This window comes from Eublepharis macularius, chromosome 11 (assembly GCF_028583425.1).
Source record: "Eublepharis macularius isolate TG4126 chromosome 11, MPM_Emac_v1.0, whole genome shotgun sequence".
NCBI classification, from domain to species: domain Eukaryota; kingdom Metazoa; phylum Chordata; class Lepidosauria; order Squamata; family Eublepharidae; genus Eublepharis; species Eublepharis macularius.
Genome location: NC_072800.1, coordinates 12620662 through 12644197, shown reverse-complemented (window position 1 = coordinate 12644197; position 23536 = coordinate 12620662). Strand labels below are relative to the sequence as shown.

At 48.5% G+C, this 23536-nt stretch overlaps 1 protein-coding gene across 3 annotated transcripts in view; it reads right to left on the bottom strand.

Annotated features, from left to right (window-relative positions):
* INVS (inversin) overlaps positions 1-23536 on the bottom strand; it is a 156478-nt gene that overhangs the window by 17386 nt on the left and 115556 nt on the right. For 2 of the 3 annotated variants that reach the window (XM_054991580.1, XM_054991581.1), the window contains exons 14-16: positions 22708-23524; positions 7616-7851; positions 4025-4108 (exon numbers count right to left, since the gene is read on the bottom strand). In XM_054991580.1, the coding sequence (XP_054847555.1) occupies positions 4025-4108; positions 7616-7851; positions 22708-23524 (1137 nt within the window). Of the gene's footprint in view, positions 1-4024; positions 4109-7615; positions 7852-21591; positions 21907-21937; positions 23525-23536 lie in introns of those variants that run through there. The other variant, XR_008597841.1, reaches the window with a different exon arrangement.

Here is a 23536-nt window from a genome sequence, read left to right as displayed (position 1 = left end):
CTTTGCAGATAGGCAGTGCAGCTCATTAGGGGAAAAAAGGTGAGCAGAGCCCTGCTGAATCAGGCTGGCAAGCCATCTCACCCAGCATCCTGCTTCACACAGGGGCCAACCCAGTGCCCTTGGAAAGCCTGCAAGAAGAGCCTAGAGGCCAAGCCCCCCCCCCCCCAATGTGGCCTCCTAGGATGGATTTCAGAGGCTTAATGCCTCTGGATAGGGAGTTTCCTTAGTAGCCATGGATGGAGCTCTCCTCCTCCATGAAACTCGTCTAAAGCCATCAGGGCTTTTTTTCTGGGGAAAGAGGTGGTGGAACTCAGTGGGTTGCCCTCGGAGAAAATGGTCACATGGCTGGTGGCCCCGCCCCCTGATCTCCAGACTGAGGGGAGTTTAGAGTGCCCTCTGCGACACGCAGCAATCTCAACTCCCCTCTGTCTGGAGATCAGGGGGTGGGGCCACCAGCCATGTGACCCATTTTCAAGAGGTTCCGGAACTCCGTTCCCCCTGAAAAAAAAGCCCTGAAAGCCATCTATGTTTGTGGCTATTCCTATGTCCTCTGGTGATGAATTCCACATGTCTTTTGGGTAATGATGTCTTTTGTGATATTTTAGTCTTTCTGATGTGTTGAACAAATTTTTGAGTTCCTTGGCAGAATGGAGGGGAAAACTCAGTGTTCAGTTTGTGACAGCCTTAGATGAGGCCGGATGCAAAACTCATTTCATGTTGCAGTAAGAGCTACTTGGATAGAGAATCAGGAATACTTGTTCTCTACTTAATTTTGTTTTGCCCAGATGAAGTAGGCTATAATATCCTATAGCTGACAGTAAAAAGTTGTTCCAAAAGTGGGCAGACCCCCCCCCCGCCCCCCAAATTAGCAAGGTATTTTCTCCTTGTTATAAAGGCAAATATGTCAAATGGAGAGAACCCAGGGCGAGTTCACTTGCTGCTGCAAAGCACATCTTTACTGCACGTGTATAGATTTCTTGGACAGCCAAACTTTCAGATGGATATTAAATCTCAGTTACTGCCTCTTTTTGGAAACAATTTGAACAAATAAATTCACTATGGGCTGTGGTGGATGCACATTACACAAAATATTGCTAAGGAATAGCACCAGCTTTCCAACAAAAAAACCACAAAACACAATGGCCACAACTCTCTATATACACAATTCAATCTGATAGTTATAAGTCACTCTTAAGATGCAGTGAAAATCAGCACTGGCATTTAACAATATTGATAGAGTTTCTGCAGGTTTGAAAAAAATGGTCACACAGGAATCACAAAAAAAGGTCATTCCAAGCCTGAGATAATTCTTAAACTTTTATGACTGCAGTTTGGTTCTCTGATACTACACTCAACCAGGTTTGAGATGGTCCCTGCTACATTATGTTCAGTAAAAGAGTGCCCATGGCTTTGGGGTGGCTGCCGCTTACATAATTTCAGGTGCCCTAAAATTACCAACGTGTACAAGAGTTTCTGTTTTAGAGGGCAGCAGGTGGTAGCCTCTGTAGATCAGAATCAAGAACCTGAAGTAGATCATGTTGCCAAGCCTCTGTTCTCAGGCTCAACATGCACACTTCTCTGAATCTGCACTGGACGGGGTGCGTGTCTTGATTGCTTTCTGCCTAATTACATTGCCTTCAATAAACTGCTTGGAAGGTTGCTCCCCCCCAAGTCTGAGGAACGTCTTGCCTGTCAGCATGGGGGCTGCATTAGGGAGCACTCAGAGGCTCGATATGCAGCACTTTGTATCCTGGCCTGTAAAAGTGAAGCTGTATTCTGAGCGGACGGCAGTTCTCTTCTCCTATCTCCCCCCCCCCCACCAATCCAGCTCTCCAGTGTGACATACAGCGCTTAGCGAGAAAAACTGGGCTACCGCTTCCTGGGTGACCTTGGCCCAGTTGCTGGCTATTCCTAACCTCCTCAGAGGGGGGTGGTTGCCAGAATAAAGGGGGTGGGGGAACCATGTTCAGCAACAGAGCTCCTCAGAGGGAAAGAGGAGGAGGAACCTGGCCTATTTCTTCCCATTACTCCAATCCACAATCAGAACTAAACCATGCCCTTTGCAATATTACTAAATGATGGATTCTTCCCCAGCTCTACGGAAAGAGTGCTGCTCATCTGCTATGTAACTCTTCAGCAGCAAAAAAGAGCGGTGCTATTCCAGCTTATAGCTGAAGCCCACAGCCCGGTTGACTTGCACACTGACTTCCTTCACAACGAAATGCATGACGATTAAAGGCAATGCTTACTCAGACAGATGGCAGGTAGAGTCCATTCTAATCAGCTCTAGAAACATACATCAAATACACATTTGGACATTAACTGCTGACAGCTCTGAACTTTAAAAAAACAACTCTCATTGTCATACATGAAGGAAAACGTACTGGCATTTTTAGAGCTGGCCAAAGCTTTCCATCTGGTGAGTGAAAGTCAGCACTGTTCTGAACAGCCTGGGCAAAACCCCTATCATTGTCTTACTCATCACCAAGTTATGAAAAGGTAAAGGCCACTTGAAACAGCCAAGGCCCTCTGATTGGAGTGCCTGAAATACCTCCAGAGCTGGGAGATATATTTTCTGGGTGGAAAAACAAACACAAAAGCGTTGGATTAGAATTTACTGGGAACTTCTAAAGCCTCTTTCAGGTGAATCTCAATTGTATGAAAGTCGGCAGATGAAGACTTCTCTGATAATTCTCCAAGTCAGGATGGCACAACAAAGCAGCTTATTGTGATTCCTGCGCAAAGAAATCTGCCTGTAATTAGAGCATAGATGTGTGCTTGCCCTGAGCTCTGGCTTGGAGACCTTTGGAAAGGAGCAAGGTAGCAGCAAAAAGAGAGAACAAATCAACTTTTCTGCCTCAGCACATGGAATTAATGCCTGATAGAATTTAATCAAAGGGAATGCCATTACTGTATTTTAAGTTCATTAATTAACTAGTGTGAACTATTAATTTTGCCTCATATAAGAAGACTTAAATTGAATTTTGCATTTTACAGAACTATCATTAAGAACTGGTTCCATAGTACTCCCGTTGAAGTGATAGACTGCTTTCTCTGGTTGAGAACGGGTTCCCAGTTTTACAGTTTAACTCAATGGCGTGCAACTTGTTTTGTCGCAAGAGCCACATGCACGATCAGCTGCAAGTTCGCAGCTAACATGTACGTTTTAGTGTAATTTCTATACTGCTTTCATGAATCAGATACGAGGCAAAGCGCAGCTGATGGGATATATACTTTAAACAATCCTTGAAACCAGGATGGCCTCGGAAACCTCAAATTGAAAGTGAATACTTTTTAGTTTCTTTCAACACCGTGTTATATTTCTTCTTCAGTGATCTCAGTTCCCTGAATCAGAGATATGCTATGCTTTTGATAGTATGAATGTTTAATACTCTGGAAGAACATTTGAAGAGGTAATCAATGAATTAATGTGCTTGACTAGTAATGAAGAAATTAAATTGGCCTATTTTTATCTGGCCGATGTTCTATTTAAGTAGGGCTACACGAAACCTGTTTCAATTGTGGGAAGCAAAAGTAATGCTTTAGAGATGTCTAGAACATTCCACTCTACTCAAGTTGTTCATGGCCTTTTTGCTGTCTGAGTTCTAATAGTGTTATTTTTTTAATTAGACCCTCCCTGGAATAAGTAATTCCAATTGATCAGGTATGATGATGCCAATTACAAATGTTTTAAATAAATGAAATAAATAGCGCCATGCAGCCAGTAAGATTTGGTTATATGGCATCACACAACCAAATGAAACCAAGGACAGTGCTTTCTAGATCAGCATTCTGTTGTATTTTAATAACTTTGTTGTGTTTTAAATCCTGTAATGCATAATTTCTTTGCCTGTATCAAGATGTAAAACCCTGTGCACAGTCTAAATGGGCAAACACTTCTCTGAACCCTTTTCATACTGCACCCTCACCAAAAAATCTGTTGAAAGGAGACCTTTTTGCACGCTCCCTGCACTTACATAATTTTAGCATTTAAAGAGAGTCAATACACAGGTCCAAACTGTACCTGACAGCATCTGCAGTTCAGAATGTTTATGCTTTGAGGAAGGTGGTCTGGTTGGATGATAAACTCTTCCCTCTTGAGAGCGCCCTTTACAAGACAATAAAAATTAAAGATTTCAAAAGTGATGATAGGAATAAGCACGCGTATATATTTTTCACACACTCTTGTGCTGTATTCACAGTTAAAAACGTAAAGAAGTTTCTAAAGTGATTTTTGCAAACTGCCAAATAATTGCATTAAATCTTGTTACCACTGCGGCACGGAGACCAGCATTTGAAAGCTTGTTGCTTCCTTCTGAATGTATTCCTTACAAGTATAGTCAATGAAAATACTTTTCTGACAATGAATTTGTTCCACTTGTTCATTCAAACTGCACTTTAATGCTGATTTTTTAAAAGGAATATTTTATACCCTCTAGATGTTACGGGTATCAATTATATGTCTTTGAAATTAAGAACTATGGGTTGGAAACTAACCATTCACAACAATCTTATGTTGCCCCCCCCCCCCTTTCTCTTGCTGGGGAAAAATTGGATCTATATTACTTCCATGTATTGTTTCAGTGGATGAAGACTCAGTTAGTTAGTGGGAAGGAAACATTGGCTCCAACCCACTGAATCCCTGTCTAGTAATACTTTGTCATTACTATCTTTTCCCTGTATGGGGAAGCAGTTCCTCATGATGGTTTGAAAGATGTCCATTTTCTCTGGTTATCAGTTATATAAAAGTGACATTTCCACAGAACAAGAGACGATCCTTTGATCCATGACTTCCTACTAGAGGTGGGCATGAACCGCAATACGAACAAAAAAAACCCGCATGAACCTTGCCAATTTGTGGTTCGTTAACACAGTTTGTGCGACTGCGCGTTAACAAACCCCCACAACTTTTTTGGCCAGGTTCGTGCAATTCGTGAGCAGTTTGTGACCTCAGAGAGGCTGGCGCCACTGAGGGGTGTGTGAAACTGACAGCCCTGTTCCCCTGCTGCCAGCGAACAGCAGGAGAATGGGGCTGTCAGTTTCACACACCCCGCATCGGCTTCAGCCTATGGGGTGAAGACCCTGCATTGGGTTCTGCAGGGTCTGTGAAACTGACTGCCCCTGTTCTCTTTCCGCCCAGGGCGGCAGGAAAATGGGGGCTGTCAGTTTGACAGAACCTGCGCCTGGTTCAGCCCATGGGATGAAGCCGGTGCAGGGTCTGTGAAACTGACAGCCTCCATTCTCTTTCCATCCAGGGCGGCTTCAGCCCATTTCACTATCACGCACCAAAGAGAACGGGGGCTGTCAGTGTCACAGACCCCGCACTGGCCTCAGCCTATGGGCTGAACCCAGCGCAGGGTCTGTCAAACTGACAGCCCCCGTTCTCTTTGGTGTGTGATAGTGAAATTCCACGAACCACAAACCCAGTTCGTGAACTGGGAAAGGATCATGAAGTTCGTGGTTCCTGGTTTGTGGAAACGCAACGAACCACAAGTCACGTGGTTTGGGTTTTTTCCAGGTTCGTGCCCATGTCTACTTCCTACTAAACCTGTCATTGTTTTAGAATATGGTGTCTGCACAAGAAGTATTTTGAAGCTTTATTTTAAGAGGGGTAATGTTAGAAGGCTGATGAAAGGTAAATCTTAACCATCGGGAATCCTTGCAGGAAGTCTTGTTTGCCTCAGAATAACCAATTGATGGAATTAAACCTAGAAAGACTACTAGTTCATCTACCCAGCATTGTCTGTGCAGTAGTGCCTTTCCAGCATCTCTGGCAGAAATTTTTCGCTGCCTGATACTTCAGATCCTTTGTACTACCTGTTGCTTTAAGTATGACCCTACTGGGTAGTTCTATGTTGTCTAATGTCAGTCCTAGAATTGCTCGTGCTCTGTTTTCAGCATTCCTTCAGCTTTGTATTGGATTTTTGCTAATGTTATAGATAACAATGCAACAGGAACAGCACAACAAACAGTGAGATTACAAAGTCAGAAAACTGCAATAAGATGGTTGTTGTGGGTTTTCCAGGCTGTATTGCCGTGGTCTTGGCATTGTAGTTCCTGACGTTTCGCCAGCAGCTGTGGCTGGCATCTTCAGAGGTGTAGCACCAAAAGACAGAGATCTCACTGATGCCAGCCACAGCTGCTGGCGAAACGTCAGGAACTACAATGCCAAGACCACGGCAATACAGCCCGGAAAACCCACAACAACCATCGTTCTCCGGCCGTGAAAGCCTTCGACAATACAATGCAATAAGACATTACATATAAAGGGCATCTGGCTGTTTCCTAACTCTAGGTGGCCCTAGTACCATTAATACCCTTCCCCAGGAAAGACCCAAAGTTAGAAAGTTTGCAAAGGAGACCCAGGACATGCCCTCGGGAGCCATGATAAGTCAGTGCCAAACAGCTGAAACAAGGTTTTCAGCTGTGTTGTTTTTTTGTAAACGTGCTTACATTTTAACTTGTAATGAATTAGTTGTTCACCCTGGGCTTTTGGGCCAAGGGCTGGCTGTGTAAAGCCCGGGATCACGTGGTGCTGCCCAGTTTTCTAGGTCAGTCAATCAGGGAGGATTCCATTGCTGTGGAAACTTGTTGGCAGTTGCAGAGAGGCTGTTCTTGTCCCACTGGCTGAGGCTGGACGTGAGGGACCAGGTATGGCTCTGGCTCCCATCTCTGGTTGGGGCAGGGGGTAGAGAAGAATGGCAACTTAGATGGCACTGCTAGGTGAGAGAAATATTACCTGATGCTCGGATGGTAGCCTTGTAACGGAGTAACCTGGGGCCTGAACCCCTAAGCCAATGGGCCTAGGCCTCTAACCACTTAAGACTGACCCAGAGTTCCTTTTTGAACTGACCCACATTGCTGAGTTCTCTCCACAGGAAAATCCTGTGTGCCCCAGTCCTCTTGCTGACAGGTATTGAGAGGAGGGATTGAGGGAGCATGTGCGGCCTCGCTTGTGGCTGCCCCAGCTATACACTACTTGATACCTCCTATCTGGAGGGAGCCAGGGCATCCAAGGGCCTTTCCTTATCTCAAGCAGGAGGGAGGACGTCCAAGGAGGCCTACTTAGCCAGACTCAAACCTTGGGGGTGCAGCCAGGGGTGAGCAGGAGGCCTGAGGGTGCTGGGCTGGACCCTTCCCTCCCAGCCTGGGGCAGCCCTTATGAGAGGCCGTGCCACGTACCAGGCTGCAGCCTTGGGGGGGGGGATAGTCCAGCATGCCTTGTCGAACTGTGGGAAGCCACACACCACGGGAAGGCACAAGCTGGAAGCGGAATGGTGGTGATGGCTCTCTCTTGCTGTTTGCCTCCAGCCACTAAGCAAGGAGATTCTATTTCCTGTTCTGGCTAAGACTAATGACACCTCTGTCCTAATAGTCTGTTCAGAACCACTTCTCTCTTGGTAGTTTTTAAACAACAACAATTGTTATAGGGCTTTAAAGTGCTTGAATTTTCATGGAGGTCATCGCAATATTGAACAGATGGATCACATTTGCATACAAAAATGGATTTCTGATTCTGGAAGGTTTATGAAACTCGTATCGCATTCCAGAATTTCAGATTATTATCAACAAAGTTCACTCCCCAGAGAAAGCGGCCAACAACATGCAGCATTACCATAGATCTGCTTCAGGGTGGCTGGCTTGAACGTGGAATTTACAGTTGAGCTGCTTTTGTTCATGGTTTTCAAGTTCTTGCCCAGGGAAACTGATTTCAATGGGGTACGGTTCAACTGCTTCTTCCAAGCGACCTCAATGCAAAAGGCAGCCGTCTCTTGGCGCCATTTGTCTTCATCTTCCTTGCACTGATGCTTACTACTAAGAAGCCGGAGGAACTGCCTCCTTAACTGGTAGCTGCACAGAGGAGAGAAAAGGAAAATAAGGCCGGTGGCTGGCTTTCAACTCCAGAGTTTTCCATGAACCAAGGAAAACAACTTGCCTAGCAGCAGAAGAAAAAGGTTTCCTCCCTAATTCTCCTCCCTGTGTTTTGTTCTGTTGTCTTGTCTATACTCCTTCTCTTTTTCAATTATGTTGAAAAGAGAAAAAAATGATGATAAACTGTACATTTTTTTAAAAAGGAAAGCTTTCCTCAGCAAGTAGTTGAGGTAAATTCTAGATGCAGAAATTAATAACAACATCAGAGTCCTTTATCAGGGCCTCCAATCCAGAAAGGGCACCCCAGCCTTTCCCCCCTCAAAAGTAGGATATGATTGCACAAAAACCCTTTTGTTTCTTGTGAATGCTCACAGACTGTGGTCATATATCCATTGATATATATTTAGCTACAGAATTCTCTGTTAAATTTTCAGCAGTTTTACTCCGCTATTTTAAAAAACAGTTTATAGACAACGGCTCTCAGCCAATAGCTTCCAAAGCATTTTACAATATAAAAGTGACTAAATAAAACTGAAAAACAGAACAAACACCAGGGCTTTTTTTCTGGGAAAAGAGGTGGTGGAACTCAGTGGGTTGCTCTCGGAGAAAATGGTCACGTGGCTGGTGGCCCCGCCCCCTGATCTCCAGACAGAGGGGAGTTCAGATTGCCCTCTGCGCCACATGGCGCGTAGGGCAATCTCAACTCCCCTCTGTCTGGAGATCAGGGGGCGGGGCCACCAGCCACGTGACCATTTTCAAGAGGTTCCGGAACTCCGTTCCACCGCGTTCCCGCTGAAAAAAAGCCCTGACAAACACTAAACAGATTCAGTTTTAAAGTCCCTAAAAAGGCAGCACAGCAATAAAATAGAAAAACTAGCATCAATATAGTAGACAATTATACAATTCAAAACAAACAAGAAGTAAGGGATAATAGATAAGCCAGCCAAAATGAAGCAAAACCAACCAAAAGCTTGGGTAAAAAGGAAATTCAACTGCCAACAGCGGGGTAAATTTGGTGCCCAGGGGGAGTTGCATAGTCCATTGTCCTTAACCGGCCACTCAACTCCACAGGCAGGAACATGAGGCAGGTTTCAGTAGAAAATCTTAACTGATGGGATGGTTCATGTGGGAACAAGCTGTCTTTTCAGTACCCCGGTCCCTGAAAGTTTAGGGCTTTAAAGGTATTTTGAATTGAGCTCAGAAGCAACTGGCGGCCATTTGTTTTAGAACTGGCAAAATATTCAACCTATAAACAAGGCCAGTCAGCAATATTATGGTAGGCCCATTTATGTGCCTAACTTCTATCAATTGTATGCTGCAAAAGGAATCAAAAGATCTGGGGAAAGCAGGCCTTTCTAAGAGAGCAGCACTCCTGAACATCCAGGGTTTTCTCTACTGCCACGTTCTGTAGGAACACAGAAGGGACTTGGATGTTACAGATCGTCGTCGTCCTTCTGTGCAGCCCCACATTGGGGACTGCGCAGGCCAGCCGCAGAAAAGATTTTTCTAGCTTTTAGAGATGTGAAGGGGACGTTCGGATCCACCGCGCATGCGCGCCGGTGTTCCCGCCAATTTTGAATGTATATATATCCGAACGTCCCCGGCATTCCCTCAGTTCCTTTTTCGCCGCCGTCGAAAAGGTTCTTCTTCTAGCATTACTTGTCTTCTCAGCGTCTCTTCAGAGTTTTGTTCATCGAATACTGTGCTGTACAATATTTTCCCGTGTCCATCTTGAGGGAAATATCATTCCGGGATGTCTCAGACAGCTTTATTTAAGAAATGTCTGAAGTGCAGCATGAAGATGACCCACTCAGATGGCCATGAGCTCTGTCTCATCTGCCTGGGCGAGGGGCACGTTGTGGAGCGTTGTGCGGTGTGTATGTCCTTCACCCCGAAAGCGAGGAGCGATCGGAAGGCCAGACTCCGTGCCTTCTTGTGGGATGCCAACCTTCTCCCACCCAAGCCATCGGGTTCATCGGGAGATAGGCCCCGCTCCGCCGCTCCATCGCCAGCTCCATCTCGAAAATCGCCGGAGCCGCTTCCCTCGGAACCGACGGGGCAACCTGTTCCGGAGGGCCGATCTGACTCCGGTTCCGTGGATCGCCCTTCTGGCCGGAAGGCTAAGAAGCGTTCCTCTTCGAAGCCGTCATCGAAGTCCTTGTCCAAAGCTTCGGCCACAGAGGCTTCTTCGGAGCCCCCGTCTAAAAAGGCCAAGGCCAAGTCGAAAGCTAAGGGCCGTGTGCCATCCCCGGCCCCGACTGTGCAGCCCGGTACGCCATCCAGACCGGTGCTGATTGACGACGATGTGGTGAGTCTTCATACCCCGTCACCTCCTTGTACGCCTCCTCCAATAACATCGGAGGATTACATACCATTCCCGCCTCTCTCGGAACCGTATCAGTCATTTGAGCGTTCCCTGCCGTCTGCCCCGGCGCCTTCGGAAGCCTCCGTTCCGATGCAGTCTACCTCATCGGTTCCGGCGCCGTATCACTGGCCTGCTCCGGTGTCCGCTCCTCTACCTCCTTGGCAGCCTGTCCCAGGGATAGGGAACATGACCTCCTGGCAGGATTTCGTGGCCTGGTTCCAGCAGTCTGTGCCCTTCCTGCAACACCCTTCGGTTCCACCGTCTTCCGTTCCGGCTCAACCGCTCCTGCAACCTGCGCCTGCTCCTCCTGCGGCTAGAGTGCACCTCCATCCCTCGGTTCCTGGGCCTTGTCCATCGGCTCCGGTTGGACGCCCGACTTCGGTTCCGACGCAGACCCCGGCAGAGTTTTCGGACTCCGAGGATGAAGACGGCCTGGCTTCCCCGTCTGATTACTCCTCGGATGTGGCTTCTGACCCTTCTCCGGATGACACCGTGGGTGAGCTCCGTTCGTCGTCCCCAAATGACGACTACAGAATATTCGCCGAACAGATAGTCAGGATGGCCGCTGCGCTGGAGATAGATGTTGCCTCCACGACCTCCAAGCCTAAGAGCAAGCTGCTGGAGGCGTTGTATTCTGGGTCTCCCGCTTCGGTGGCGTTCCCTCCTGTGGAGGACTTTGTCGATAATGCTCTTGCGCTCTGGCAGACACCGGCATCCCTGCCGCCAACGGCAAAGAAGGTCAAAAGGTACTATCGCCTGAAACAGGACGACTGCCCGTACCTTTTCTCTCACCCTAAGCCCTCTTCCATCGTGGCGGAGGAAGGTCAGGCTCGGTTCCGATACGGTTCCTCTTCGGCTCCGGCAGACCGGGAAGGCAGGAAACTGGATGGCATGGGCAGGAAGCTCTACTCGTCCGCGTCCTTGGGATTCCGTATAGCAAATTTCCAAGCTATAATAGGATCCTACAATCTCTTTTTATGGAAGCGGCTGTCCTCTTACCTCTCCGACCTCCCGGAGGATCGACGCCACCTAGTTAAGGCCCTTCAAGCCGAGGCCATGAAGCTGTCGAAACAGCAGATGACAGCTGGCAAGGACGCCGCCGACTCTGCAGCGCGGGCAATGGCGACTTCGGTGGTCTTGCATCGGCACGCCTGGCTCCGGTCCACAGCCCTGCTGCCAGAGAAGAAGGCGAAGGTGGAAGATTTCCCGTTTGAGGGGCCCCTGCTCTTCTCCGAAAAAACGGATGAGTCCCTCTCGCTGATGAAGAAAAACCAGCAAACAGCCAAGTCCCTGGGAGTTGCTCCTTCAGCACAGCCGTCGGGCCCGAGGTATCGTTACGGTCGGTTCCGGTCCTACCAGACCCCTTACCAGCCATACCAGCAGTGTCAAGGGCGTTTCTTCTCGGGCCAGTCCTATGGCCACCGGTCCTACTTGGCCCAGCAGCGTCATTCTTCCAGGCGCTCCGGCCGGTCCAAGGGCAGGCAGCAGCCCCCCTCGCCTAAATCATCGACCTCCGTGCAGAAGCCCTCTGTCTTCTGACTAAGCCTGAACGCTCCCCAGTTGGCCTCCAAGGACACTCTCGCTACTGCCCGGTTCTTGGACAGGCTTTGGCCTTTTTTGCCCTGTTGGCAGCTTGTTACCTCTGACATTTGGGTCCTGTCTATTGTGTCCCATGGTTACAAATTGTTATTTACTGATGCGCCTCCCCTTTCTCTCCCTCCCCGTTGTTCTCCATGTTGTGATGTTGTTTTACACAATAATGTTATGGAGTTGGTGAACAAAGGTGCTGTCCGGGTGGTCAATGTCGCTACTTCCCCTTGGGGATTCTACTCGAGATACTTCCTCGTGCATAAGAAAGACGGAGGGTCCCGGCCCATTTTGGACCTAAGGGGCGTCAACAGTTATTTAAAGGTTGAGAAATTTCGGATGCTGACCCTGGCACGGGTCATAGAGCTCTTGGAGGCAGGCGTTTGGCTAGCTATTCTAGACTTGAAAGACGCCTACTTCCACATCTCCATCTTTGAGGGCCACAGAAAATATCTGCGGTTTGTCTATGGGGATTCTGTATATGAGTATACGGTGTTGCCTTTTGGGCTGGCCTCTGCGCCCCGGGTTTTCACGAAATGCATGGCCACCGTGGTGGCGTATCTACGGTCCAGGGGATGCTTTATCTACCTGTACCTGGATGACTGGCTCCTGGTGGGACCCTCGGCTGCCTCCCTCCAGGACCATATTGCCCTCACCTTATCTGTACTAGCTATGTTGGGCTTGGTGGTTAATGGGGATAAGTCTATCTTAACTCCGGGCACAGCCATTAGGTTTATAGGGGTCTATTTCGACTCGCCACGGGGCAGAGCCTACTTACCCGCGGATCGCTTGACCAGGCTTTCCTCCCTAGCCCGTCACTTCTTGCACAACCGTTTTCAAACTGCCCTTCTTATTCAAACACTGCTGGGCCTTATGGCCTCCTCCACAGGGGTAGTTTTTTTTCACACGCCTGCGTATGAGGCCTCTGCAAAACTGGTTTGTCCGGAGGTACAACCCCCTCACTATGGGTCAGCATCAGAAGTTCTCCATCCCCAGGGTGGTACAGCGTTCCTTGGCCTGGTGGACTGTCCCTGAGAACTTGGCCGAAGGTTGTCCTTTTGGCCCTTTCCTGGCAGAGGTCACCGTCTTTATTGACGCCTCCAACTTGGGATGGGGAGGGCGCTGTGAACAGCTTTCTGCCCAAGGCATCTGGTCCTCAACTGAGGCAACCATGCACATTAACCTCTTGGAGCTTAGAGCGATCCGTTACTCCCTTGCTTCTTTTGCAGATGTCATTCGGAACAGGAGGGTTCAGGTCCTGTCGGACAATACCACAGCCTGCTATTACCTCAACAAGCAGGGAGGAACGGTCTCGCTCAAGCTCTGCAGGGAAGCAACGACTCTCTGGAAATGGGCCATGGTCAACAACGTCCTTCCCAGGGCCGTACACATTGCCGGGGAGCTCAACACCGCAGCGGACACGCTGAGCAGGGTGTTTCTGCCTCAACACGAGTGGTCCCTCAACAGGGCTTACCTCCACCAAGTCTTTCACACGTGGGGTACACCACTCATCGACCTCTTCACCACGGCCCACAACAAGCAGGCCCCGCTGTTCTGCTCCCGGGCCGGAATTGGCCGTCACTCCCTAGGGGATGCCTTCCAGATACCCTGGTCCCCAGGGCTCTTCTATGCCTTCCCGCCCCTTCCCGCTCATGCACAAGGTCCTCTCCAGGGTCAGGGCCTTCAACACCCACTGTATCCTGATTGCCCCACAGTGGCCTCACCAGGATTGGTTCCCTCTCTTACTCTCCCTTTCACAGGGACAATGCCTAGCGCTGCCACCGGCCCCGGACCTATTAATCAGGGACGGGGTCAGGCACCACAATGTGGCAGTTCTGAGTCTGGCTGCCTGGCTCCTGTGCACTCCGGAGTAGGCCTCTCCTCAGAGGTTCTTAAGGTCATTCTGAATGCACGGAAGCTGTCAACCAGGATGTCCTACCAGAGGAAGTGGTCACGTTTTTCCCGGTGGTTGGCCCCGAAAGGGGTTTCTCCCTTTGATTGCCCCTTGCCTATCATTCTGGACTACCTCCTGGACTTGTGCTCGCAGGGTCTTGCCTTCTCGAGCATTAAGGTCCACATGGCTGCGATCTCTGCTTTTCATGAGCAGATTGATGGGAAGACTGTTTTTACACACTGGCTTTCCAAGCAGTTCCTAAAGGGCCTCTTCAAGACCTTCCCTCCTAGGGCCCCGCCGATTCCTCAGTGGAGTCTGTCCCTGGTACTCTCCCAACTGATGCTCCGGCCCTTTGAGCCCCTGTCCACCTGTCCCTTGCCTGTGCTCACACAAAAGGTAGCCTTTCTGGTGGCAGTCACGTCCTCTAGGCGTGTTGGGGAGCTGTCTGCCCTGCGGTGTGACCCTCCCTTCCTGCAGTTTTTCCCTGGTACGGTCATGCTCCACACTAGCATGGAGTTTCTACCCAAGGTGGTCTCCAAATTTCACCTGCAGCAAAAGGTGTTCCTCTCTTCCTTCTTTCCGACACCCTCGTCCCCAGGGGAACGGGCACTACACACATTGGATGTAAAACGTGCTTTATTGTTTTATTTACATCACACCAAATGTTTCAGGAAATCTCCTGCTCTGTTTTTGTGTTACTCTGGCCCTCGCAAGGGCTCACCTGCTTCTGCCCAGTCCATCTCTCGCTGGATTGTGTCTACAATTAAACTTTGTTATCAGCAAGCTGGAGTCCAGTGCCTCTTGTTGGTTACTGCTCATTCCACTCGAGCGCAAGCTGCTTCTGCTGCCTTCCTGCGAGGAGTGCCGCTCCAGGACGTCTGCCAAGCTGCGACGTGGTCCACTGCAGACACTTTCATCAAACATTATTCTGTGGACGTGAATGCACGACGTGAATCAGCTGTTGGCACGGCTGTCCTGCATTCTTTGTTCAAGTAGACACTCACACCCACCCCCATTGGTGAGATGCTAGTTATTCTCCCAATGTGGGGCTGCACAGAAGGACGACGACGATAAACAGGGTTTCTCACCTGTAACTGTTGATCGTCGAGTCTCTTCTGTGCAGACACACATTCCCTCCCACCTACCCCGCTGTGAGTGCTTGGTTAACTGAGTTTTTCTCCGGCGGCTCAGGTGAACTGAGGGAATGCCGGGGACGTTTGGATATATATACATTCAAAATTGGCGGGAACACCGGCGCGCATGCGCGGTGGATCCGAACGTCCCCTTCACATCTCTAAAAGCTAGAAAAATCTTTTCCGCGGCTGGCCTGCGCAGTCCCCAATGTGTGTCTGCACAGAAGAGACTCGACGATCAACAGTTACAGGTGAGAAACCCTGTTTTTCTCAGGTTCGGTCCCTGGCCTCTCCGTTGAAAAGGGGCTCATGAAGTAGGATTGTTGAAAAACAACGCAGGGCTAATATGGACAATTGGCTGACTTGATGGAAGACCGTGTACTGCATCCTGACCATGGTTCGCAAACGTATAAAGAATGAAGTCATGATGTTCAGAGATTTACCTTACTTTACTGGTTCAAAAAGTCAGTACTATAGAATTGAGTTTACGGCCAACAGAGCTGGGGAAAAATAAATTCTTCAGTGGGGGGAAGTCATCCTCCTCTGCATTATGCCCCCTACTTGCTCCAAGGCAGGGCTTAAGGTGATCTTCAAGATGACCAGTCGGGGTGGACCCCCCCCCCAAGTACACAGCCCTGCCCACTCCAGGCAAGACTTGCTTAGCCAGCTCCTTCTCGTAGGCCCAAAAGAAGAAAGTGTGCGAGAGAGATTTATTTCTCTTTTACTATGCCAAAGGCTGTTAAAAAATCATTGATCACTTCAGCTGCCTTAAAGCTTCTTGCTGCAGCAACCAAGAGGAAGAAGGTCAAGATCGCTTTAAAGGCGGGTTCTTCGCAGGGCACTGCCTCAGAACCATACCAGGCTTACCCATCATCACCCCAGGCACAGAGTCGTCATGACAACTGGCTGGGATTGCCTGGGGATTCTCCCCCACAGCTTTTCCCAGGCACTGCGGCAGTTGAGGCTCCAGTTTGCCCACATGGGTTTCAAATACTCTGATGAGCTCTTCTGGTCCTCTTCCTGAGGTCACAGAGGGAATGGATGCACGGGCCTTTCCTGGATCAGCTCCTGCTTTGTTTCATTGTTCCATTGATGGAACAATGGAAATGGCCCCACTTTTTGGCAACTCAGGGATCTGCACCATGGCAATTTCCCACTCAGTTACAGGAAAAATCAGACAGGGGAGATCAGGCACCGTAAGAGGTGCTGCGGCACCCCCCACGTGGAGATGTCTCAGTAGGTCTCCTATATGCAGGTGCAGGGAGGAGGATGCTTTTCCAGCCCAGTCATCGCCTGGTTCTTTAGATTCCTCGCTAGATCCCAGGGCGGTGTCTAAGGGAATGGAAAATTCTATTCCCCTTCTTGGTGGTTCCAGGGTGCTGCAGTCTAAAGTGCTGGGAGAAGTTCCTTCTCCTGGATGCAGGCAGGGTTGTGAGTTCTTTACCCCCAGCTCCAGTAGGAGGAACTTCTTCTCTGCTTCCTGGAAGGAACTGCTTAAGCTCTAACAACATTAGTTATACAAATCAAATAAACTGACCCAGAATCAAAGAAGCAGTCTAGCCTGCAGCACCCCAGAAACCACCAGAGAATGGGCCACTTGCAGAAGGCCTTCCATCCCCCGCTTTTTCGCAGGGCAATCAGCCTGAGTCCCGGTATGAGGTGCAATCACCATCTATTGGCTGTGATAAGGAATGCCTCTCGGCAACAGGAATAGAGTCAGAAATTTCTGGGAAGCAGGAAGGAGAAGTGTCAGGCTACTGAAACCTCTACTAGATTATTCCAAGCAGATCACCTCCCCAGGTTTTTTGGCAAAGTTATACAAAAACTCAGTAATAAACAGGATCCATAGAGCAAGATAAATCCTCCGCCTTGTCCAATATGGATAAGTGAGGCTTTCAGAAACCTGTACTGGTTTCCTCTGTTTGCCTCTTCCCTGAGCATTTTGAGGAGGCTATGAGGTCTAAATGGGCTGTACTCGGGGCAGGAAGTAGTTTGCTTACGATAAAAAATTCTACTTTCTGATTCTGTTATGGAGGACCTAAAAGTTATCTTGACTGATGCCCCAGCAACAGCTCTGCACAGTGGAGCTGTCTTATCCAAGGATGGAGGCAATGTCTTAAAGACCCCACAGACAGAAAAAAAAAATGTAGTTGTACTGAAGAACTTCCATAAAACCTCTTCCTTGGCTATTAAGTTTTCTGTGGCCCTCTCTAATTTCTGCAGAGCCACTGTTATGGGCAGATGATCTTTTACAAAACCCCAAGCAGGATCCCCTCACCTGCAAATGGGCATTACTAAAAATCAAAAGGGCAGCAGATGCCTCTCAAGGTGCTCACCAGTTCAGTGACTGAGCTCAGGCATCCTACATTGTAATTCACCACAATATGCGGCTTAAACATTGGAAGGTCAATTTCCTTTCTAAGTCCAATCCATCCACCGGAAAAACTCCTTTGCCAGAAGCTTTTTGGTGTTCCAGCTCTGGAAAACATTTTAGTTGAAACCAAAGAGGAATGGAAGGCTATGTCATCCGGCTCCTCTTCTATTGGAAACTTTCAGAAAAAGATCGTAAAGTTCTTTGAGTCCCTTTTGCTCCTCCTTCCAGGGCAATTAGAGGCTTCAGGTAATCTTGGAATACGAACAGGTCTCTATCTATACCCCCTGATCAGCCCAGAACGGACAATCATCAGTTCAGCAAAATGTCCGGCTTCACCTGACTGTATCATAAACTGTATGACAGAGGACACCTTCAGCGGTTCTACCAAGTTTGGCACCAATTAACATAGGACAGATGGGTCAGGAAAATTTTGCTATCAGGTTACAAGATAGTTTGTAAGCAGTCCACTTTTCAGGTTTGTCCCTTGTCCCAGACTGAGTAATTCTCTATGACACTTGCTGATGTCTCAGACCCTAGCACATCTCTTGCAGACTGGAACTATAGAACCAGTTCCTCAGAATCAGCTCGTCCAAGGAGTGCATTCCATCCTTTTCTTAGTACAGAAGAAATCGGGGAAATGGAGAACAACCATGGATTTGAAGTCCCTCATGCATGGTTTGCACTAACAGTACAAAGCCTTACTTTTGGGCCTATTTTCTTCCCCCAGAGTGTTTACAAGGATCATTATTGTGTTGGTGGCATCCCTCTAAACTCAGGGTGGCTACTGGTAAGATCTCAATCCAGGAGTGTGCTCAATGGGATCTAAGCAAGACCTTACATCCTCTGCATCATCATCTTCATAGCTCTTCCATTTTCTTTGATCTTATAACAACAACAACAACATTCAATTTATATATCGCCCTTCAGGACAACTTGATGCCCTCTCAGAGCGGTTTACAAAGTATGTTATTATTATCCCCACAACAATCACCCTGTGAGGTGGGTGGAGCTGAGAGAGCTCTGAAAGAGCTGTGACTGACCCAAGGTCACCCACCTGGCTTCAAGGGGAGGAGTGGGGAATCAAACCCAGTTCTCCAGATTAGAGTGCTGCTGCTCTTAACCACTACACCAGACTGGCTCTTCTGTCAGTGTTCCTGAGGAAAACTTTTTTTTCGTTTGTACGGTTCATTCTCCGATCTTCAATCATTCTTCTGAAGCTTCTGACAACTTCTCAGAAGGCATTGTTTAAAAAATGTTCAAAAAGTGTGTCCAAGACGTCCTACATGGATTAGCCTGATTTGTGCCTGTTATGCCTGGATGAGGGCCACAATGTTTCTGCCAACAGTTTACACTGAAGACAAGAAATGAGAGGGCTCCAGTCTCCATCTAAAAGCTGCTCTTTAGGTATACGTGCTCTCTGGGTCCAAATCTCTGGCAGCTAAGTTAACTGCTGGAGAGGAGTGCCTTTCAAGGGCAGTATCTATGGCTTTGTTGAAGCTGGTGTTGGATCTGATGAGCTGCAAATCCTGTTCTCCAAGGCACACCCCAAAGCTACTCCTTCTCAGAGTCAATAGAAACTTCTGAAATAGACGGTGAGGAAGTGCTCCTTGGTTCCACCAAGGATCCTGTTCCCTCACTTTAATTCACCTGAGCAGTCCATGCCAGAGGGAGAGATCGAGCCTGATTTCCACCTGCTCGACAGCTGCTTCCAAGATCAGAGTCGAGCCTTCAGGTCGGATCTGAGACTACATTGGTTCACCACCAGCAACCTTTGAGGTCCAACTCGGCTCCAGCAGCCCACTCAGCGTCAGATCCTCAACTCGTCTGACTCCATTACCTGACGTGCATCCTCAACTTTAGCCATCTAGTAGGTGATCCAGGGCAGGCAAAATTTTTTCCCATAGGAAGTGATAGCAACCAGTCATGCAGGTGGCTTGCTACTTTGAGAAATACATTGTCCAAAATACAGACTTTACATCCCACCCCACTGCACCCCACCCCGTTCCATCCTGCTTTCTTTCTTCCTTATCCACAGGAGCAGAATGGAAAACTCATCTGCCCCACTACTTGAATAAATAAAAAGCTACAAGACCTGTTGCTGGACTCTGTACAGATTCTGTCCTCTTTCAGGAGGTTGGTGGTATGGAGCCAGCTTCAGCCAAGCACCTTTCATGAGCTTTAGAAGGGCTGGCAACACTGGGAGAGAAACTAGTGCTTGGGCTCAGAATCCACAATGCCAAACACTCTACCCAGCTGCTAAGGAGACTGCCTAGTGACTTGAAGGCCAAGAGCAGAGGCTACACGACAAACCAGCTCAGCGTAAAGCTTTAGATCCTCTATGGGAGACAAAGCCTGAAGATCTGAGAGCTTTGTGAATTTTATTCAATTGTCTAATTATTCATAATTGGTTTAAAAAGAAGCTAAAACTTTTTTTGTATAACAGGAGATCAACTCTAGACTATATAAGGCTGTTCCTGCATCTGTGTTTGTTTCCCCTCCTATATGTCCTGAGAACAATTGGAGCGATCCTTCCCTTATCCTAAGAATCACTCCTGATCTGTGCTCTACTTCTTTGTCTTGTTGCAAAGAAAACAGTATCTCATGAAAGGGAAACTAATCTCCCCACAGTAACTATTAGGGCTGCCAGACCCCCGGCGGGGGTGGGGGATTCCCCGCCCCCACCCTCCCACCCCCACTTACCTGGCCAGCGGGAGGGTGCGCACCTTCCATGCGCGCCCCCCTGCGGTACTGTGCGCCCCTGCGCAAAGCAGCCCCAGGATCAGGCCTGTTTGGGCCTGGATCAGGGCCCCTGTGGAGCGCAGGAGCGTTCCTGCGCTCTGCAGGGGCCCACAATGGGCCCAATCCGCGCCAAAACGGACCCAATCCGTGCCAAAACAGGCGCAGATTGGGCCCATTTTGGAAAAGATTGGGCCCTTTGTGGGCCCCTGTGGGGCGTGGGAGCGTTCCTGAGCTCCGCAGGGGCCCACAACGGGCCCGATAAGCGCCCAAAGGGGGGCTGCGTAATGACGTCACTCCCAGAAGTGACGTTATCACGCTTGCAAGAGTGCGCCCGCGCGCACTTCACGTACGCGCTCCTCCAAGGTAAGAGCCAGGCCCCAGTCTCCCGCTGGGAGATCAAGGGGGCCTGGCAACCCTAGTAACTATACACAACGTGTGCTGGGTCAAGCGTCAGTCTGGAGCCCACTAGCAGTTCAGCCTGGGTAAATCCACATCCCACTCCCAGGATAGGCACAACGGACTGGCAACTAGGCTGCAGACCCAACAATGCTCATTCTCAAATCAGGTGGCAAGTGCAAATAACCCCATACTTCTCTCAAATGGATTTGAAGCAGCAGCTGGGGAAAGGACACATGGCAAAATCAACTTATGGCCCAGCAATTTGCATTGATGACTAGGTAAAACTTAGTGGAACAGAGACCTTGAACAGAGAATATGCTGGCGGGGAGGACTTGGGCTAATACGGTTCCCAGCTGGTACCGAGGAATGGGATCGTCTCTGGGATGTTAGCAGCCCAGGAAGCTGATTCCATCACTTCCCATTCTCATTGAGGATGATAACAAAATGCTGATGTGGGTCACAGAATTTGTTCTACTGAAGGCTACAGAAAGAGCTGCTTTGCGCCTTGCAGAGAAGTGTCCTACTTCCCCTCCTTTTTTGAGCTTCTGGGACAACATGCACAGCTCTTACTAGCCTTGACTTCATCTTTCGTGCTAGTTTTGATCCGAAACAGGAAGCCCAATTTAATGAACATTTGCAGCATCTGAGCAAAGCCCACCCCCTACTTTCAAGGCTATGAATGGAGGAAGGCAAGGGGGGGGCACATTCCCCTCCTTTGGTAAAGCATTTACCAAGCATGGGAAGGGAGAAGGGAAAGAACAGGCTTACGCTGCTCTTTCCTTCAAGCATTCTTTGCCCTCTCATATCCTGCATTCTCATCTCTTCCCACCCCAACCCATTATTATAAGACTCTTGCTCCTTCCTGTGCTCTCTCCCTTTCAGTTTTTGAATCCCACGCCCTGCACTCAGCCTTCCATCTTTTATTCTGCTGCTACCCACTGCTCACCTGTCCACCCATCTTCAGTCTAACTTGGATTAGTATTTCTTGGCTAGTCTGCTGGCAAGCAAATAAATATGTTGTTACTGCTAAATTGAACAAATTCCCCTGAAATGAGATGTGCAAACAGACCGATATCAGAAGAGAAACGCACATGTTTATTTATTGATTTAGACTGTTTATAGGCCTCCTTTCCAACCAATGAATCCTTAAGGTGTCTGACACACAAGTTAAAATATCAAGCAATTCATTATCATGAGGTATCTCAAGAACAAAACAGAAACAACACGAGTAAGCACAGAGATACGAACAACAAGCACAGTTTCCTATTTCACTCCAGGTCCTTCCAGAAAAGAAAAGTCTTCAGATGAGTCCAGAAGGCCTGCAGGGATGGTGTCCGCCTCACTTCCTGGGGAGGGAATTCCCCGGTCTGGGGGGTGCAGCTGAAAAAGTTTCCCCCCAAGGCCCAGTCAGCCTAAATTCAGGTGAGCTGAGATCCCACATGATGGAGTCTCAGAGCTCTACATGCGGAGGCGGTCCTTTAAGTTACTCTAAACCAACCCATTTAGGCCTCTAAACATCAAGGTCAGCACCTCAGAACTGAACCTGGAAGCAAAAAAAAAAAAAAAAACTGAACCTGGAAGCAAACTGAGACTCAGAACCTGCAAAAGTAGGGCTGACTTTATTTGATAGTTGTGGCATAAATTGGAAAGAATACTTGCAGCCACACGGTGCACCAACTGAAGTTTCTAATCCATCTTCGAGGACAGCTCCACACGGACACTGGATTTTGCCAAGGCAAGTGTGAATACGGCCAGACCTTCTGCATGCAAAACATGTACTCTTCCACTGAGCCATGCCCCTTCATTAGAGGCACAATGCCAGCAGAAAGCTCATGATGGGTGTATGAGAGTAAAGTCGTCAAGTCACAGCTGTAGGGTTTCTAAGGCAAAGTTACAAAGAGGAATGGTTTGCCATTGCCTGCCCCTGCATTGTGGATCCTGGACTTTCTCAGTGGTCTACCATCCAAATACTAACTAGGGCTGACCCTGCTTAGCAGCCAAGATCTGACAAGATCGGGCTAACCTGGGCCACCCAGGTCATGACTTGTAGCCCTAATGATCTCTCCAAGCAGCTCATGAAGACTCAACCCTTCATACTATATCTGTATGTGGAAAGCAGAAGCATTCTTTCCTGAAGCATCCTTTTAGCATGCAAAGTGGCAAGGGACAAGCTGACACATCCCACCCAGTGGCTAGCTTCTCTACTGAACCATCAGCCTCAGGCTTGGTAACTCAAAATAATGTCAGAACTTCAAGCTTAACCCCCATGCTAAGCTTCCCGATGAAATCTGGAATAATTCAAAAGAAATAAGTGAGGAAGGAAGAAACAGGGATTCCCCCCTACCTTCTCCATGCCCTTTGAATAATGGCAGCGGCACAGTTCTTCTTCCGGAACAGCTCTTTCCTTGCCCTTTCCTTCTCTATGACCTGCATCCGTATTGCTAATGGGATAAGTTCAATATTTGTGCTCTTGTGCTGAAGAGAACCCAATGGATCTTCTGCATGCCTGGATGCAGTCACAACTTGCCTGCTCAGTTTAGTATTGTCTCCAGAGGCACTGCCCATTGCCAGCCTGTGGGGCACCAACCTTGCAGTCCCTTCATTGTTAGGCAGCAAAGGACAGTCCTGTCCAGTAATGTCATCATTTGTTGACTTGCTGGTTTGTGTAACAGCAGCCTTTGCAGTGTCCCTTCTGATGTTCACACTTCCTGCCTTGGCACTTCCAGGTCTGCTGGAGCCAGCTGGAGACCACCTCTCGTCATTTAACTCTTTGCTTTTTGCTTTCAGTGGCTGTGGGTTGCCTTTAAGTGCCATTTCACACTGCCTCAAATTCTCTGTGCTTCCATTAGTGAAGTTACTATTTTGGACACATGCTGGTGTTTCTTCACAATGGTTGATGCTGCTATTTATTGACTGAGTTTGATTTTCTGATTTCTCCCTGGAGCTGGCAGCTTTATCGCCGGGGATGTGCCTTTTTCCGGCATGCGTGGAGTTGCCATTTGCTTTTGCAGTAGATTCCTTGTTTTTTTTACCATCCCTGCCAGAAGTAGCAGATGCAGCTTGATGCTTTGCTACAAACCGGTATTTGGATCCATCACTGTCCTTATTGGAATGAGAAGGGATACAGGCAGACTTGCTTTTGTAGTTTGCCTTAGATAGTTCTAGAGGGATAG